Raw genomic sequence first — 19,779 nt, 5'->3', positions numbered from 1 at the left:
AATGTCAAAAGAAGAGACGACACTGTAATTTTCCAGTGGAGTGCAACTAGAGAAGGAAGGAAAGAGGTAGTGCTTGTTCAGAGCAGCTTGACTTTTAATAAGCCAATCTTAGCTCCCATATCATCAGTATCACCAAGACATTCAAGACCAGAACGTGAAAGAGCAGCACTAATTTTTTATTTGGCTAGGTAGCTTTTCTTTCAGCATAAGCTACATCATAACTGGTTAAAAAATCAGATGATATGAAGTGAATATTAATCTGCAGTATAACTTTTTCCCCATTTGGTACTGTACTTGATTAGACATCATCTGACTTTCATTCCTGAAGAATATTCTTGCAGAGAAGGAGGTTGGCAAGATCGCTATCTCGGAGTAATTCAAACCAGTATACTACATCTTCAGCTGCATCCTTCAGATTTTTTCCTGAAGTTCCACATAATACTCAAACAATGTGGGCAACCACAAACCCGTCTGCTTCCCCTGTGCTGCCTCCCTCCCTCCTTTCCTCCCCACCCCTCATGCCCCTGTTTGGCATAGGTAATGGCATTTACAATGTGTTCATTTGTTAGCTATTTTTAAACAAAAATCTTATTAGTGGACTTAGAATTGTTTGCCTTTCAGTATTTTGGAAGTTATCCAGTTCTTACAGCTTGAGCACGTGGAACATCTTTGATTTATTTCTCTACCTCAGCATGCTGATTAGACCTGATAAACTTAATGAATTGTGGTTGGTTGTTTTTTTTTTCCTCCATAAAACACATTTTTTGTCTGATAAATTTAACTGACTTAAAGATGTAGTGAGTTTAAAAAAAAAAAAAAAAAAAATCCAGTCTGTCTGAAGCCTTTTTAACAAGGAAGCTCATCTCATGTCTTCATTCTTGCCAGCTAATTCTTCTTCAGATGAACTGCTTCTATTTCGGATTATTCAGGCTTTTGAATTCAAAGGAAATAGAAACATATGTTGCAGCTGTGAAGAATATGTCAGTGCCAGGTTAGTGTTTCAACTTACTCCAAGGGGTTTACATGGTAGAGAGACCCCTAAAACCATTCCAAGTAATCTTCTTTGGAGCTGTAAGCAGTTTGTCAACTTGACTTGAATATAATGTTGTGCCACTACAAGTGCAGTGCTGTGTGAATGTACCAGCTCAGCTCTGTGCTGGCTTGGGGTACTGTGCCATTAGCTGTATCTACCACATTGTGGTGTGATGTTAAAAATTAAGTCAGTGTCCAACTGATTTTAATTACTTCAGTGGGCTATCTAGGCTGTCATAAGAAAATGGGCTAAATGTAACTTTGAAAAATTATTACAATTTTTTTTACAAATCAATTATTTGTAATAATAAAATTTTAATATTTGTTTAACAAATTATTACAAATATTTTTTTTAAGAAGTCACTTTCTAAATGTAATTATAAGGTTGTGTCTGTGTACTGTAACATACTTGCTCCTCATTCCCCACCTCTTGACTGGGAAGTGCATCATGTTCTCTTTGTCAGAAATACATGGCAATTGGAAAGTGAACAGCAAGAATTATAAAAATCTTCCTTTGGGGGAAGAAGGGTACAGAATGCAGAAGATGACTTGGGAATTTGCTGTATTGGAAACAAGTTCTTCAGAAAGATTGAAACAAGGATTCTCCTTTGTATTTGTTGACAGAACACTGAGTTTCTCAAACTACTCAAGTATGCAAAACTGCTATGCAAGTAGCTTGCTAATAGGATTTGATTCAGCTTTATGCAGTTAAATGCTGCATCTGCTTCATTCTGGAGAACAAGAAAATAGTGTGAAACTTGAAGGGTCTCTTAACTGTTCTGTGTAGTAGACACGTCTTTCAGAGATAAAGTGAAAATTGAGTGTGTTCAGAACCTGATTTTCCCAAGGAATCATTTCTTTTTGTGTCAGAGGAGTATGACAGTCAGTGGACAGTAATGAATAATTATTTAGATAATCATTCACTGTACTAGTTGTAATGGTTCTTCTGGAAAGGATCAAATTCATTGGTGTAGCAGGGGAACTAGTATGATTTTGGAGGGCACTGGAAAGGTGTTCTAGCTTCCAGCTTGGATGTTCTTCACCAAAAGAGCCTAGTGCTCCCCAATCAAGACTTAAACCGAGGGTAAGGTTTGATCTAAATCAAAAAGGACTTAAGTTCCTCTTCTTGTATAAACCTTTATGGTGATCTGTCACCATCATGACTCTTGTACATGAAGCTACTTATAGGTGATAACCTACACATGCACTTCTATACTAACCTATACATGCACTTCTTCCTCATAAAGCTTGATGGATTGGTTACCCCTGCGTATGTGCAGGAAGCCATACCTCAGTTTTTTTCTAACTTAATGGTGCAATTTCCTGTTAACTGAATGTCTAGACACTTCCTGGCAAAGGAAGATTTAAAATATGTATTTATATCTATATATTTTTAAATGATGGCAGACCATTCCTTGTCAGGAAGGGATGACTTTGCATATAATATTTCTGGAAGTGCAAAGCATGAACATTGTAGGTTTACCATGGTTTTCCATTGTACAGCTGCTGCATGGAGGTCTCTTCTCACTTCTTATATTTCAGTATTATCAGCTGGCTTGGAGTATTCATGTTATCCTGTCCTTATGGAGAGATGTTTGAATGAAGATGTGGAGAGTTTTCTTTATCTTGATGCTTTTGAAAAATGCTCTTAACCTCCAGTGATTTTGTTACAGAAACAAATACTATTTGTCTCTCAGATAGGTAGCAAAGAGTCTAGTCTCCTGCAGATGTCAACAAAACTGGTGCCATGTCATGTGCAAGAACTGCTTGAAAGGATTCTGTCGGTCATTGTATGCTCACTGCAGCCTTTCGAATCTGAACATCTCCATGGATATCTAGATTTCAGTGCTTTCCCTCTGTCAATATAGCTAGTCCTCAATTTACTGAAGTTTAAATGGAGTGAAAAGATTTGAATCTGAACTTCTTATGCTAACGTTAAGACAGCTAGATTGAATAGTATTGGTGTTGTCACCATTTACAGATGCACTGATGAACATGTTACTTTGAGAGAGACTTTATTTTGAAGAGACATTTAGGAAAGCAATGCAATGTCTGATTTTTTTTCTTATAAAGTGTGGAAAGCCTCAAAATTCCTAGTAATACAAAAGAGGCCAGAAGAAAGATTGGGAGCCAACCTTGGAAGACTATGCAGTGCTTTAATGTCTGTTAATATGACCTGACAAGTCAGTGGCTGTGCAATATTTCTCACTTCTGTCTCTGTCCTGATTTTTTTTTTCTCCTCTCAGGAGTTTTTTGCAAAGTATCCACAGAAATAATGACGAGGGACAGGTAAGGCTTGTTGCAGGCTCCAGTTGAATTCTGTAGTTTGGGCAAGTTATGTCATACCCTGCAGCCCCCTTTTTGTTGCTGCACTTCTTTCTTTTGAGGTGGTAAGATCAAGATCAGTCAAAGATCACATTCTCTTTATTTTCGCTGATTAAAGTACTCTTTAAGTATGGGCAGTTTGCTGTTACTTATTTCTGAATTGGTTGCAGACCTTTTTCTTCAAATAAAAGTACCTCAGAGTGCAGCTTGCATCCATCCTATATTTGGAGGGGAGGATCATAATCACTTCCTTAATGAGAAAAGTCTGTAGCCATTGTTTGGTTTCTAAGCTGTATCAAAGATGGTTCAATAACAATTTATGCATCTAAGTAATGGTAAGTTATGATCTAATGGTAATGCTAAGTAATGCTAAGTAATGGTAAGTTATGATCTAAGTAATGGTAAGCTTAATAAACAAGTCACCTATCCTTTTGTAAGTACACTACCTGGTAAGTACAGTGATTAACTCCTAAGTTGAAATCATCTGTCTAAGTAAGTTTCTTGATTAGCAATCTTGCTAGCCTGGTTAATAATTCCAACTACTGGTGAGAGTTGGGAGGAAAAATAGATGATTAAATAGATTAATAGATGAAAAATAGATGATCTGTTAAAGTAAAAATCTATTTGAAAATCAGAAAATACATCTATGAATAAGTATATACATATTGCTTAATGTTTGTGTTAGAAGCAGTATTGAGTTGCAAGACAGTGAAATACAAGCTGATGGCAGAGATGTGGAGCTAGCTAATTCTTCAGTTGACATGTTAATTGTAACTATAAATTTCTTCTGTGTTCAAAATTGTTCCACTGTAATCAAAGTACTACAGACTAATTTCAGCTTAAGATAACATTAATGTTCTGTGCTTGTTGCAATCTCTTTTAAAATCTCTAGAAGCGGATGCCAAAAGTATTTGCTGCTATATTTTAAATATGTAATTGTAGAGAAGGTAATGTAGCCAGAGCACTTAAGTTTTTTTGTCTTTTGGCTGCAAACTTGGAAATGACTTCCTTTGATTGAGGCTAGTATCCAGCGGTCAAATGTGTTCATGCTTGATCCAAGGAAGAAAATCTGCATTTTAAGTGTTTCATCTAGGTGATTTATCTCCTGTTGCTGTAGGTAACCTCTGGGTGCCTTTTAATGGTTTAGTAGTCTCTTCTAGGTCATGACTGTAAAGACAGTGAAATCACGGTATATAGTAGCAGGATTTCATGTGCTAGAAGTGGGAGCTATAAATTCTAGTAGGAAATCTGTTAACTCATTCCTGGCTTAAAACCAAGCAATAAAGTACCTAATGTGCCAGGCATTGACTGCTGAATTTTCTGAACTGCAGTCAACTGCTATTCAGTGTACAGTAACTCGCAGCATTCCTTGAAGGTGTATGTTCTTTAGTTTGTTTTTTAAAGAAAATTCTCAAGAGGCATTTAGTCAGACATCTTGGGCATGTCTTCAGTCGTGTTCTTTTGCGTGTGCTACCTGGCTGGGTTTTTCCCTCCCTCATACACTGGTACCCATAATAACCATTTAAGCTTCCAATTTAACTCCTGCACGTCCTCATACAGAATATCTAAATCTGTTTTTGTAAACTTGGCAAGTTCATTTTTAACTAAAGAGTTTTCAGGGACTTGTAAAATTTCTAAATGCCTGTGGAAACTATCTTTGAGTAGCAATAGTAAACTGAAAAGATAATGGTGTTTGCTTGGATTATTGCCCTGTTTGAAGTACCAAATATACCTGTCATCATCACCTGTAGGTAAGATGTAGATTAGTGATGTGTGAAGGTGTAAAAATATGACAGCCTACTTTCATACTCAGATTGAGGGCTATTAGGAAATATTAATCTAGAGTAGGGCATACTAGTTCTCAATTTATATGCTAATTTATGGTAAATCTATCATCATCCTCTTCTCAACAGGTGTGGTGACAAACAACTAGAACTGTATGCAATGTTTGAAGTGCAGGTGTACTACATCTTTTTCCTTGATTTACTCATTACATGACACTTTCTTTAGTTTTATTTTTTTATTCTGTTCAACTGTTACTGAGTAACAAGGTGGTAGCTCTCTGAAATTATTAGGGTAGGCCGGAAAAGTGTTTTTCACAGGTAATGAGGGATGCAGACAGCACTTGTTTGTTTTTTTCCCAACATGTTAGCTTGCTTTCACAGAGATTGAGCTAGAAACTGGAAATTAATACAACAGAAACTCAAACAAGATTCTTCTGCCTCATTTGATGCTTCAACACAATTTATTATTTAGAACTAACTGCTTCCACCAGGTCTGAATATTGATGCATACTCCACAGTTCTGGGGTCTTAATGGGAGGGAGGTTTAGGTAAACTCCTTTTGACATAAATGAAAGGCTTACTGAAACGGATCGGTAGAGAGAAGAAAATAGCTGTTTGTCTACAACAGTATTGTTAGTGTTACTAGATGACAGAATGGACTGCCCATGCCAGTACTGATTGTTCCCTAACCAAGTTATAGTAGCGTAAAATATTTTTAACTAATTGTCTTCAATTCTTCTTTCCATTTAAAGCTTTTTGTTTATGTTACAGAGAACACTTTAAAACTGTCGGGCTTGGCAGATGTGTTTTTCAAGTTTAGTATGAAAAACTTGCTGTGATTTGTTGTTTGTCTCCCGACCAAAGTTAACAACAGTACTTGAACCATTTTGAACATTAGAAGGCTGAAGGAACAGTTAAATATAGGGGTCAGTGTTACCAGATCATGTGAAAGACTTGAGAACCGTTTTCATTCCTGTATATTTAATTACCTAAATACTCTCCATTCACAGGCAGACAGTCAAATTTAATACTATTCTTGATAAAATGCTCATGCATATTAATTGCAGGACTGTTTTGTGTCCCTGGACAACAACATACACAAAATGACTTCAGAGATTCACAAGTTTTGGAAAGGAATCTCAATACTACTACTTCCTCCACGCTAAACTATGAAGATAAAACTATTAAAACATTAAGCAACTGTCAGCATGCTGCAAATGCAGTGTTTGAAGAACAGAGGTGCTTGATAGCGTAGTGTACATCAGTGTGCATTTAATAGCAAGTTTACTCCTTGCCAATGTGGTATCACAGTTAAAATACATTTGTGAAAGGTTTGTACTGGTACAGAAGTTGTCAGTGTTGCATCAGAGGTAAGCATGTATGTAAGCAAGATTATTCTATGTAGTCATTCTGTGTGTAGAGTACATCTAGCACTTATAAATTGTTAGATCATTGGAAGCATCACAAGTGAAGTGGGAGGAAGAATCCAAAAGTTCATTCCAGAAGGGGAAGTGGAAGGTCTGTTACTGCAAGAGAAGACTTACGGTCATTAAAAATCATGGGAAATGTGTTGTTTGGTGTTTTTTTTTTGTTTTTTTTTTTTGAGCAAAACATACAGTAATTCTGCTGTTATCTGATAACTCTTCCTGATCTCTCACTTATCTGCACTCTAGCAATAGAATGTCTTAATTAGAAGAGTAAGACAAATGTTGAATAGCTTTTTTCCCCTCATTTTTTTGAGCTCTGTTAGTTCAGAAAATTTTCTGTCCTTTCCATAGTGGCAAATTTTGTGCTTGAGTAGCCACAGCATTAAATGTGTGCAGCTAGAGTTGGGCTGTTTAGGAGTATAATCACTGCATGAGATGGATTCCTTGACTGTTGAGACTGCTGGCATGCTACATCTAGATCAATACGTTTTACCAATCACTTCCTGCCACTAAAATGAGCTTCTTAGAAGTGGCAGTGCAAGTAGAATTGAGCTTTTGTAAGAGAAAACAAGAAATTGTTATGGTCGTGAACAGCTTGGCAATTGCTCTGGAAGCTTCAGTGAAGGGCAGTAGCAGATGTGTGAACGTCTCTCCTTCTCCTGAAGAATTCCACTTTGATTGTTGAAAACATCTCTAAACACAAAACTGTTGGAAGATAAAAGCTTAGTCACCTTGCCAAGGCTTTGGCTGTATTTGGTGACAACAGGAGACCTGATGTTAAACTGAATTGTCCTGCCTATACTTCAGATGATGAAAGGACCGATCTTAGGTGGCTTCCCTAATGTCCTGTCCTTAGGAGGTGTGTTAAATGATGAAACTACCATGCTCAATGTCAGAATATGTCAATAGAAGGCAATCTTGAGTACAAGCAACTGTTCTCTTGATTAAATATCACTGAGTGCCATTTTAAAATATTGCTGCAGAAAATGGAGTTTGAGAAAGTGAGGCTCTGTTGGTTTTCTGTGACACTTTGATAGTACTAGCTAATTAAGTCCACTTTACTGCCATATCCTACTAAGACAAGGAAAAGCTGCCATTGTGGAGCCTAAGGAACTAGTGTGAGGAAAAACCCATACTTTATGGCATGTGCTAAAACAGTAATTGGTCAGATTTAGAAAAAAAAAAAAGTTAAGTGCTTCTCTGGTCTCTGCTTGCACAAGAGTAACGGGAATAGGAAGAATTAGCTAAATAAGTTATTCACTACTTGGAGCACACTAAATTAGGCAGACCACAAAGAAAGTACAGATTATTCATCTGCGGGCTTCTACTTAAAGGCTGTAGGTACAGATTTTATGTGGATAAAAACCTGTAAGATTTAACTATTCTCCCCTCCACAAAATTCTTGGCAGAAAGAGCAGTGGGGAGTGGCAACCACCTATTTCTACACTAAGATTTTTGACAGAACATTATTCAAGTTGGAATTAACATGTGGTATCAGATCTAAACTCAACATTGTATCATGTTTTATTTTGTAGTGGCATAAATTTGAGTCAGTGTTTTTCTGTTGCCTAACCTAAATGGTGTTTACACCAGGAGGAAGAGAACTCGCATTTGGTAAGAAGTTAAGAATCCATAATGCCTTTGTTCAGAATCTGGAATTTCTTTCCCTTTATGATATAATAAACTAACTCTTTTTTTATAGCTATCAAAGATAAGTGGTGTACTCTTAATATAATAGTACCCCTTCTCCTCCCTCCCCTAGAACAACCCAGTTGTAAACTTGAAAAATCAATCTAGTAATGTTCAGGCTTACAGAACTACTGCTCAGCAACTGTTTGCTACCTGACAATTCCTGATCTTTCATTCACTGACTTCAGTATGCGTGTAAACAGTGTTTTCAAAGTACAGAGAAATCAAATGCATTGTAAGAAAAATCAATAGCAATTGAGAGAAATAATTGACTAAAATAATTTTCAGTAAGATCTTGTCCAAAAACAGGTAGTCTTAAATACAGACTTAATAGCCATCTTGTCCTTTTTTTCAAGTCTTCCATACAACAATACTTGAAAAGACACAAGAGCAAATGACTTCATGTACATTCATTCTGGTACCACCCCATTCAGGGCAACAAAGCCTCAGTATGTTGTTCCTAAAATGGAATCTAGATAAGTTCACCACAAATAAAAAAGCGGCATAATTTAAACAATTATTGGTTGTTTCAGGATTCACCGTAAATCTGAGTAATAATTTTGCTGATGAGAGAGTTTTCTGGACACCAGTATGTTACAGGCTGGATGTGGAAAAATCTGAAGTCTCTTCTGGCTAACAACTTGTTTCACATTTCTGATGCACTTCTAATAAATATGTGGGCTATTCATAATTGGTACAAATAACTTATTGTTATACTTACGAAGCAGTACTGGAGATGAAATAGTAGATTATCTTGTACTACAGTCCACTGAACAATTTAGCAATGGAGATTTGTGTGTAGGAATAGAATTTAACTGTTTCTTGGCTAGATCCTATCAATGTATGATAATTGTCAGCCTGTAAATGTAGATTATTTTTCCTTAGTGCAAGTGAACACTGGCTCTATCTGTAGATTTCTTAGATAAAAGACAGTATTTTGATAAATAACTGTGTTTAAAAGATCATTTGTGATCTGAAATGACAATCTTCATTCATTTCTTTCTCTTCTACTGCCTCAAAATCCACAGTACCAAATTGTTTTTTTTTTTTTTTTTTTTTTTACTGTTTGTGAAGATATCATTATACACATATTGCTGTTTTTAAAGTAGTGCTTGTGAGTTTTTTTTCTTCACTCAGTGACTTGACTAAAAACGACCACAAGCATGAAAAATACTGTCTGTTTTATTTACAGCTGAGACCACAGTAGTGCTCTATTAATCTGGCATTAAAGGGCTAAACTTGGAGCCTTGTGTAGTTGAATGCTTTTGTGCCCACACTTTGTAATATCTGTGTTCTCACTGGTGTTTTTTGGGCACCCACTAGCACTGATAACCAGCAATAACCTTTCAGTTATTAAGTTTTTTTTTGTACACTTGGAAATAGTTTTCTATAAAAAAAATATATATATATATTGCATAGTTGTAGAGTGACAAGGCATATAGAACAAAACTCTCTTGTATTCATAGTGTGAATAGCTTGAAAATGATCTTGTTAACTGATAAATATCAGTTACGAGCTGTTATCTCCTTCAGAATAAGACAGGCTGATGCACTACAGTAAAATGTGCAGCTCTATAATGGGTGCAGGTTCTACCAGTACATGGTCAGCCATGGTCAGCTTGCTGAAGTATGTAACTGTCTCTTACAGTAGGACACTCAGCCTTCTCTTAAAACCTAAAAGTGAAGCAAACTAGAACACTTTAAGATAAAATAAATGTTATGATGCACTATTACTGTATAGACTGCTTTAGTTGAATATAAGGTATCAATGTTTTGGTATAGATGGATACTGATTTCTTCTAGCTTAGTCCTCCCCTGACTAGCCTTTTCAAAAAAAAAAAAAAAAAGTTGTATTGTTTCTTACTGGAAACATGACATGCCTTTTTGTAATACCAAAAGGTGTTATCAGTGTTGGCTGTTTTCTTGGCCAAAGCGTTAAAAACTGTGTATTTGATAAAAACAGTGCTCCCTGAATGCTAGACTTGAAAACTGAGTTCATTGCAAATGTGGCGTAGTGATTTCTTATGGCAATGTGTATTTTCTGTGAAAGAATAATAATGTACAGTCACACAATTATGTGCTTGGTTGGAGGTCTTGGTTCAAGGTTGTGAACATGTTTATTAAACTACCCGTGGGACTTCAGGACTTGTTTCCTGCGCTCTGTTTGAAAGTGTTTTAAGGTGACCTCGAGATTCCTCAGTGTTCTCCAGTTACTGTGGTCGCTCAGTTTAGCAACAATGGGAGTGTGCAGTTCAGCATGGAACGCCCATGAAGAGCTTAAATTGCAGACACTGATAAATTTCCATGCATCGTATTAAATGTTCACATGATAAAGCAGCATAGTATAACAAGAAGGTTTGACACAATCCAAATTTGTTCTTGTAGCAGTTGGTTCTTTCTGGTTGACAGATAAGAGTATAAAATACTCTTTCATATACTTGTCATACTTCTTCATACCCCAACTTAAGAGTATGAAAGCATTTTCTGTGCAGCTTTTAAATATGCCACTCAGGCTTTTGTAGCTGAAGTTAAATGTTTGTTTCTCATAGGTTTATTTTTGAAGAAAGAATAGGGAAAAAAAAGAATGCAAAATAGATTCTAAGGAAAGAAAAGGTTCTTTATAGTACTTTGTAAAGTCTAGTAGTGCGCTTACCCTGAACCCAGTGTTAGGGAGAGCCCAAAGGGTGCCCTTGAGTTAGTGAGCATCCCACAGCTGTGGGAGGCTGTATTGTTCCCTTGACTTGTTGTCAAAAGTTTTTTGTGGCTGTGAAAACTCAAATAGCAAAAAAAAAAAAAAAAAAAAAAAAAAAAATCACTGTAGAAAATCCTGGAAATTAGGCTTCTGTTTATGGCTGTAGTCTGTCCGTTGCTTTTAATATTTCTTCTTTTTTCCTTTCCTCCGTTTTGGAGAGGGTGGTGGAGAAGGGGGGAGACAATTCTGGGAAGTGTTGTGAGAAAACAGCAGTCTTTGATGAGGGAAGACATTAATACCTAGAAAGAGTTTTGAGTGTTTTGTTAATAATTATGTATTCCAGTGTTTCTAGGGAAGTTATCCTAAGGAAGAGTTTAAGTGTACTATAACATATCAGTATGTAGACCTACTCTTTTCCATCATAAATTTCAGGTGTGTCTGAGCTGAGTGACAAGTCTGGTGAGGTGCCTTTCTGTTTCTTCAGCTCTGATCTGGGCAGGTCAGCACAGGTTCAGTAACCAGATGGTGGCTTGTAGCTGTAGGTATTAGAGAAAAAGTAGATATTCTCCTTTCCGACAGATGCTAGAATGAAGTCTATGTAGAATATTCAGCGTTGTGGTATGGTGACCTTCTTGTTTGATCCTTACCATTTTTTTCCACTCCAAATAGATCACCCACCATTTCTTGCTTGATTTTTTTTCCAAGTCTAGAGTGCTTGAATGCAATTAATCAGCAGATAGATTGATCTGTTCAAAGGCTGTACAAAACTCCCATGAAGTTACATCCATTAGATCTCCTCTGTCTAGAAGAAGTGCAGTTCAGCAAGCTGGTTAATTTCCTTTAATGTTTCTTTTTGCCCTCTGTTTGGGGTTTGTGTATCTATTACCTCCTTCTCTGAGACAAGAAAGCCAACTGTTTAAGAAACCTTTCTGGTAGAGATAATGATCTGTAAACTGATGAGAATTTTGCCTGATGGCAGAGACCTTATGCCACGCAGGATATCCAGGTGTGTTGCAGGTATATCTGTTTTCTTGAGAATTTTATGACACAATGTACTTGAAGGAAACAGCAGACATGAATCTGAGCTAACAATCTTCGAGTAAGGTTAACATAATTGTATTTTTTAATCTGTTCATGTGTTTGCCTCTAATTTTTAAGGAATATAGGTGACACCTGTTGTGACAGCTCTGTAAATGTTTCCTTGGGAAACATCTGTGCTGATGACATATTTGATATTAATGCATCAGAAAGAGGAACTTTCTCACAGTAAACTTCCTGACTGCGTGCCATTAGCACTTAATATACATCTTGAAAGTGTAAATTGTGCCCAGTCTGTTTTGTCTTATTTAGCAGATGTAAGTTCTGCCTTTTACTTCATTGGGATTGAGTCTCTAATTGCATAAATGTTTTCTAAGCAAGCTAAGATGCAGGCTGCCTAGCAAAAACTGCTCAAGCTGTTTTGTTGAATAGCACCCTCTGAATGACACTCAGTTTTCTTTCTAGTGTATTCATTCCATATACTTGTTGCTCTGGATAGCTAACGTACTTCGCCTAGAGTCCTTTCTGAAGGTTTCTTACAGCAAGTGTAGGAAATACTTAGGCTTAAATGCTTAGGTGTTGGTTTGGCTTGGCAAAACAGAACTGCTTTTTGAAGAGCAAGCCTACAGTGTGTGCTTGAGCACACTTATGTGTATGTAGTTATGTATATCAAACAGGTGAGGCTTCTGCATTGCAAGTCTGAGTTAAACTTAAAAAAAAAAAAAAAAAAAAAAGCCACAAACCATTTTTTTGCATGGGACTGATACTTTCTGTCTGTTATCCTTCTGTTTTAAACAGTGCTGAGATGTCTGGGAGCAGACTCCTCTTCCTTCCATCTTCCTGAAATGCCACTCTTCTACCTTCCTTTTTAGCAGCATCATCTTACAATGACTAGCAGAATAATTTACAGGGAAGTCAGTGTACTGAAAAATTGATCAACTGACAGCTAAGACTACAGGAAATGGTGTAGATGAGGGTCAGTAACTTGTGGTAGTACGCTTTCAGATTAAGAAATAAAACTCTGCATATGGTAGCAGTTACTGCGTATGAAATTGCATATTTTTTTGTGGAAAAAAATAATCCATAACTGTAGGACACAATTCAAAATATTTATTACTCAGAGTGGTAACTGTTTGCAGGTAACTTTGGTAACTGAAAAGGAATACTGAAGTTATCCTCTTCAGTTTGGTGTATATTCATTGAAAATCGTAAGATGTGCCTCATGTAAATGGCATGTAAATGGTAACTTCTACCTTGTCATTTTTTAATTATTCTGTTTGCACAAGTACACTATTTTTAAAACTTGAGTATCAGATTGCCTCTGTACTCTGTTAAACCTCAAAGAAATATTTTTTTTTCCTAAGGAACCCTTTGAAGATGGCTATGCAAATGGAGAGGAAGGAACTCCTGCTGGGGAAGCAGCTGCCACTTACACACCTGATAGCAAAGGTGTAGTCAAGTTTGGCTGGATAAAAGGTGTATTGGTAAGTTTGATAAATTGTGCCTTAGTGACTTTAAAATGATCTTTCTTATTTACTTATACAGAAGCAAAAAGAAAAAAAAAAACACGCGAGGAAAGTACCTACATGTGTATGGTAAAGCTTGAATTAAGTATTTAAAAATTGTTGAACCTGTTACAAAGTAGTCATCTCCGAAGCTGTTGAAGTCTCAACACTAATTTTATTCTTTTTTTTGGGGGGGGGGGGTGGGGGGGGGAGATCCAAGTCTGTCCCCATTCAGAATAATGAAAAACTAAGGGTAACACAACAGATTTTATTTCAAGTACATATTAGTTTATTTTTTTAATACTTTGGCAGAGAGGAAATGTGATTAATACGTGTACTCTCCAAAGCTATACAATCTTGTAGTGGAGGCTGCAAATGCAACAACTGGTTAATCCACATTGAACTCAAGCATTCAGAATACCTAATTTTAGTTCAGAAAGCTTCCACTGTGCGTTAGCAACTTCCTTACAAGACTTTAAGCAGCCATACCCTTTCTCTTGGGAGAAAGAGTACTGGCAGCAGCTGTCTAACAGATAATAGGACCTCCTGTTGATATACCCCAACCAAGGACTGAGTTGTTCAGCTTCTTACCTGCTTTAAAATTACTTTGAATTTCTCTATACCCAAATTCTGTATTGCATTATTTTTGTAAGCAATAATACTAAGACTTAAATTTTGGAAGTTATATTGGTAGTATATATTCTGTATGCTGATTTGAAGCTGATATTAGATGTTATCATGGGATAAATGTTGCTGGCCAGTTTCTTCCAAAGTCTGTTAAAAAGTTTTAAGCAGGTTTTAAAATTCTATTTTTAAATTTTAAAAATTTTTAATTTTTAAAAATTTACCATTAGTGTTTTCTTATAGGCATAAGCTGTTGAGGTGAATGTTTCTAGCTCAGGTGTTTTTGCATTTTGCAAGACTGCATAAAAATCTCTGAAAACACTCTTACTTCCATGGTTTGGAGAGGCACTTGTCTACCTTCAGTGACCACCTAAACTTTTTTGGGTTGATACTGTACTCTCCACATGAGATTCACACAAGACCTGCTGCTTGTCTTCTGTCTAAACTGTGCATGTTGCAAACTATTTTATGGAGGAAAAGAAGAAACAGACTTTGTCCCCACTCTTCCTACATTCCTCACTTCCCCATCCTGTTAGTGTACAGCTCCATTGTAAGATACAAAAGTTCAAGGGCTGTCAAATTGTGGGGGGTTTCTGTTTTTTGTTTTTTGTTTTTCTTTTTAATGGAAAAAATATTTGGCAGGTTGTTTTAGTACTGGAAAAAGGAGTTGTGGGAGATCTGAATTAAGAGTATTGGAGACATAACAGTGTTAATGATATATTCTGTAGTATGAATTTTAGATTCTAAAGGTTGGGGTCTAAATTACTTATTTGTATTGCTTGATCAAGAACTAATACAACTGTCAGGTGTAACTATAACTTGTTCAAAGCAGTAATTTTTAAATTGTTTCCTTTTAATTTTTAATCTAACTTGTCTAATTAAAGAATCTAATTAAAGAATCTGTTCTTTTAAAACAATTTGAAAAGTAGTGAAGGACTATGAGAAGTCAGACAATATTAAAAGTAAAATGAAAAATTAGTGGAAGTGATTGCAGATGTAAGACTCATATTAAATGTCTATTACCCTAGGTACGATGTATGCTGAATATCTGGGGTGTGATGCTCTTCATCAGACTATCATGGATTGTAGGACAAGCTGGGATAGGTATGTGTAAAATTAAATAGTTTTATTTCAGTGGAAATGTGACCTAAGAGACTTTCATCCTGAATTTGCTGTTACACTGGTACAGAAAGTTGCTTTAATATTGTCAGGATTTTTACTTAAAAGTTTAAGCAATATGAAATTACTTACTTTCCATTTATCTAGAAGATGCATAATTTTAAAAATGATCTTTTCAGGTCTTCAATAAATTATAGAGAGAAACTTCTGGTCTCTAGTTATTAAAATCTGCATATATCCTATATAGGATATAAGCCTTAGAAAATTATTTAAGTTAGCTTTGAACTGCAAAAGATCTGTCACCTTCCAAAGGGACGTGTTTCCTTGAAGCTCTAGGGTACAGCTTTTACTCTGATTGAAAATATTTATCCAGTTTTGTTTGTATCCACAAAACACTTCAGTACAAAAGGGAAATAAAGCCCTGAATGTACAGGACCACATAAAATAAACTTGTCAGGTTTGGATGACTAATTTTTTAGATAAAGTTGAGTCTAAGATCTGTATGCTTGAATTCTGCTGGACTTAAACCTTAAACTTTTTTTTTTTTCCAAAAGGTCTGTCTGTTGTAGTTATTGCAATGGCTACTGTTGTGACAACTATTACAGGACTGTCTACTTCTGCTATAGCCACAAATGGATTTGTAAGGGGAGGTAAAGCTACTTTCATAAAACTTTTAAAGTCTCTTATCATTCTCAAGCATACACTTCAAAGATGGAGTCTCTAATTTATTTTCCATTTTCTTTTAGCGGGGGAGTAAGAACAGAATGGATAAAAATAGGGAGGAATTAAGTTTTTTGAGGAGCACAGTCTTTCTGATTTTCTGTATTTGACTTCAGTCATGTAATGAAAAACCAACAATTAGCCTAGTAACTTGATTTGACTGGTGGCTTTCTTTTGTAACGTGGAAGAAACATCACTTTTAGTTTTTGGAATACAAACATTTTCAGGAACAAACAGGGTCTTGATATTCACCTACGTCTGCATGGGCTGGTCAAGAATGTGTTGCTTTTGTGTTCTAGTCCAGAAATACATCTTTCTAATGAAGTAAGTCCTATAAAGGGATATGCTATATCTATATATAAACATACAGCAGGACATGTTCTAGGTCTAGCATGATTTCTTTTCTTATGCACAAAAGAAATTCTCCAAACTCTCCTTGATCATCTCCAACTCTTCCCGAGGGTGATGATGTTCATTTGCTTTCATAGTTTATGCACTGTTGTCATCAGTGCGCGTAAAATGGTTGTGTAAATGGTCAGTACCTATGGCATGCTCAAACTACTTCATGATGGTACAAGATGGCTACTGCTAGAAGTTGTGGTAGAATTAAAATAGAAGCAGTTCATTTGTCTGTGCCTATAAAATTCTGTTGCTTTAAGAATGAAGAGAAAGGAAAAAAGAAATCACTGCAACAAAGTTAACAGACCCAATGGGAAAGATCAACTATAAATCTTAGTATTATGTCAAGCTTAGTTTCTAAACTTTTGTATACTGCATTATATGTATCAGATTATCCTTTTCTAATGGGAGACATTTGTTTTGAACCATTTCTACAAAATAATGCCTTATTCAAAATTTTGAAGTTCTTAGAGAATAATTTATTTTTTCCTTTGAAAAAGCTATGGTAGCTTATTTTTTTTACTGGCTGAAATTCTTAAATGCAAAGTATGTTGCAGCTTGGTACCTATACACTTCTTGAATGAGAACTGAAATTAAGAATAGATTGTCAAAAATGGAGTTGGCATGTTATTGTTCTGACAGTGTCACTGCACGGCAGAGAATTCTCATGATAGCAATGCTTTAAGAAAGAAGTCATGTAGGTTTGGGACTTGAGTGGGTTTGTAACAGTATATTTTGGCTAGTTTCTTGAGCTATAGCTGTAATAGTAAATTAGTACAGTATAACTGTAATAGTAAAACTATGCACAGTTGCTTTTAAATTTCAAATAAGTTGTAAAGTATGGGCAGCTGTACTACTGGCCTTTTTTAATAGTGGAACTGGTTGCATAGGTGAATAATATCACGTGGTACATGAGTTGGGTGATTACTTCCAACTGGTGCCTTTTCTTAGAACCTTGAAATATACTTGTGTTACTTCAGCATGCGTGTTCCTAAAATACTGTGTTTGGGGTTCTTTTCTAATAAATCAGGAAAGATATAAGAATAAATTTTATCATGTTCATGTAAACACTATGTTGCTGATGCCTGTACATTTTTCTTACATTATTGTGGTGTTTTTTTGTGTGTTCAATTTTTTTTTTCCTTTCAGGAGGAGCATATTACTTAATTTCCAGAAGTTTAGGTCCAGAATTTGGTGGTGCCATAGGACTGATTTTTGCATTTGCCAATGCTGTTGCAGTAGCCATGTATGTTGTTGGCTTTGCAGAGACAGTTGTGGAGCTGCTTAAGGTATATGGATAATACTGATTGTACTGATTATGCTGTACTCTATGCAGGTTTGTGCTGTTATTTAATGGCAGAAGATTTCATAGTTAACAAGATGTGGAATGAGGCACAAGGTTGCTACTGATATATGAATAAATTAATTCAGTATTCCAGTAGCTTTTTGATGTATAAGAAATTATCATTGATCTCAAACTGGAACTTTACTCACTATTTTTCCCTGAAAAAATAAAATGCAGAACTTGTTCTGAAGTTCAAGCTGCTAGCTGTTGAGAAGAATGGAAGTATAGATACCTGAATCAGAATCATAAGTTATTAATGCTAAGATTCCTAGCTAGCTGTTTCTTGTTAACTGAAAGTAATTTATATTAAGTTCTTTTGAAAAAGGGTTTTGTTTGTTAAAAGCAATTCCTTAAGATAAACACAACCAATTTATCTGTTGCATTTTTGATATGAATACTGTACTGTAGTTATCATAGAAGGGAAGATGTCTGAAATGCATTGAAAGAATTAAGAGTAATGGTGAACAACTAACATATCTATAGATGCAGGATGGTAGCTGTTACTGTGCTGGTTTCTTCACTGGCAGTTAAAGAGGCCATTTGCTCTGGGGATGGGTTATAATGACTGTTTATTTTCATTTAGAATTATTCAGTGATATAAAACAAAGAAAAAAGGTTATGTCTAAAATAATATTCAACAATACACTTCTATTCTGTAATAGGGAAGATAGGTACTTGATAAAGGTATATTACTTCTTGTTTCCATTTTTAGGAAAATGGGACATTGATGATTGATGAAATGAATGACATCAGAATCATAGGAGCCATCACAGTAGTTATATTACTTGGAATTTCTGTAGCAGGAATGGAATGGGAAGCAAAAGTAAGGAACTATTACTTTCTCTTTTTTTGTTTTGCTTTTTATTTGTCTTTTTCTTTACTCAGCTGCCTGAATAATTTTTAATATATTTAGCACACTCAATATTGCATACACAGTATGTTAGGAGTCAAGCAGTGAGCAGTTTTTAATCAATAGAATCATAGAATATCCTGAGTGGAAACGGACCCACATGGATCACGGAGTCCAACTCCTGCATCCACACAAGACTACCCAAAAATCAGACCATATATCAAAGAGCGTTGTCCAAATGCTTCTTCAACTATGGCAGGCTCAGTGCTGTGACCACTTCCCTGGGGAGTCTGAAGTGCCTGACTATCCTCTCAGTGAAGAACCTTTTCCTAACAGCTAGCCAGAACCTCCCCATCACAGCTTTATGCCATTCCAAGAGGACTTGGGTCCTGTTGCAGGTTGCCAGAGAGCAGGATCAGCATCTTCACTTCTGATCCCCTTGTGTGGAAGCTGCAGGCCACCATGAGGCCTCCCCTTTGTCTCCTCTTCTTTAGGCAGAACAGACCAACCTGCTTCTGATAAATCTTCCCCTCTAGACCCTTCACCACCTCCTTTGGATGCTCTCTGATAGTTTTATGTCCTTATTCCGTGGTGCCCAAAAATGCACACAATGCTCAAGGTAAGACCACACCAGTGCAGAGTAGAGTAGGATAATTGCTTCCCTTGACAAGCTAGCAGTGTCATGTTTGATGCATCCCAGGATACAATTGGACCTTTTGGCTGCAAGGGCAGACTGACTTATACTCAATTTACTGTTGAACAAAACACCTAGATAAATTTCTGTGGGGTTGCTCTCCAGCCTCTCTTCCCCCAGTGTACACGGGGTTGCCCTGTCCCAGGTGTAGAATCTGACTCTTGCTCTTGTGAAACTTCATATTGTTGTTGATGGCCTAGCTCTCTAATTTGTCAAGATCTCTCTGCAAGGACTCTCCACCTTTAAGGGAGTCCACAGCTGCTCCCAATTTCGTGCCATCTGCAAACTTACTCAAAACACCTAGTCTACATCCAAGTCATTTATGAGAACTGGCACCAAAATGGAGCTCTCGCAGATCCCAGGAATGACTACCTGCTAGCCTGATGTAACCCAATTTACTAGAACCCTTTTGAGCTTGACCTGTCAGCCAGTTGTTCACCCATTGTAGTATGTGCTTGTGAGAAACATTGTCAGAAGCTTTACTGAATTCCCAGAAGATCACAGCAACCATCTTCCCTTAGTCAACTAGATGGGTAA

The 19,779-nt window shown here is 36.3% G+C and overlaps 1 protein-coding gene across 3 annotated transcripts in view; it reads left to right on the top strand.

Annotated features, from left to right (window-relative positions):
• SLC12A2 (solute carrier family 12 member 2) overlaps window positions 1–19,779 on the top strand; it is a 63,206-nt gene that overhangs the window by 5,976 nt on the left and 37,451 nt on the right. For all 3 annotated transcript variants that reach the window (XM_082783266.1, XM_082783267.1, XM_082783265.1), the window contains exons 2-6: window positions 13,351–13,470; window positions 15,144–15,219; window positions 15,789–15,884; window positions 17,503–17,642; window positions 18,411–18,521. In XM_082783266.1, coding sequence (XP_082639392.1) covers window positions 13,351–13,470; window positions 15,144–15,219; window positions 15,789–15,884; window positions 17,503–17,642; window positions 18,411–18,521 — 543 coding nt within the window. The remainder of the gene's footprint in view (window positions 1–13,350; window positions 13,471–15,143; window positions 15,220–15,788; window positions 15,885–17,502; window positions 17,643–18,410; window positions 18,522–19,779) is intronic.

Source organism: Aythya marila (genome assembly GCF_965140915.1).
Source record: "Aythya marila genome assembly, chromosome: Z".
NCBI classification, from domain to species: Eukaryota; Metazoa; Chordata; class Aves; order Anseriformes; family Anatidae; genus Aythya; species Aythya marila.
Note: the sequence above shows the minus strand (reverse complement) of the source record. Positions and strands in the feature narration are given on the sequence as shown.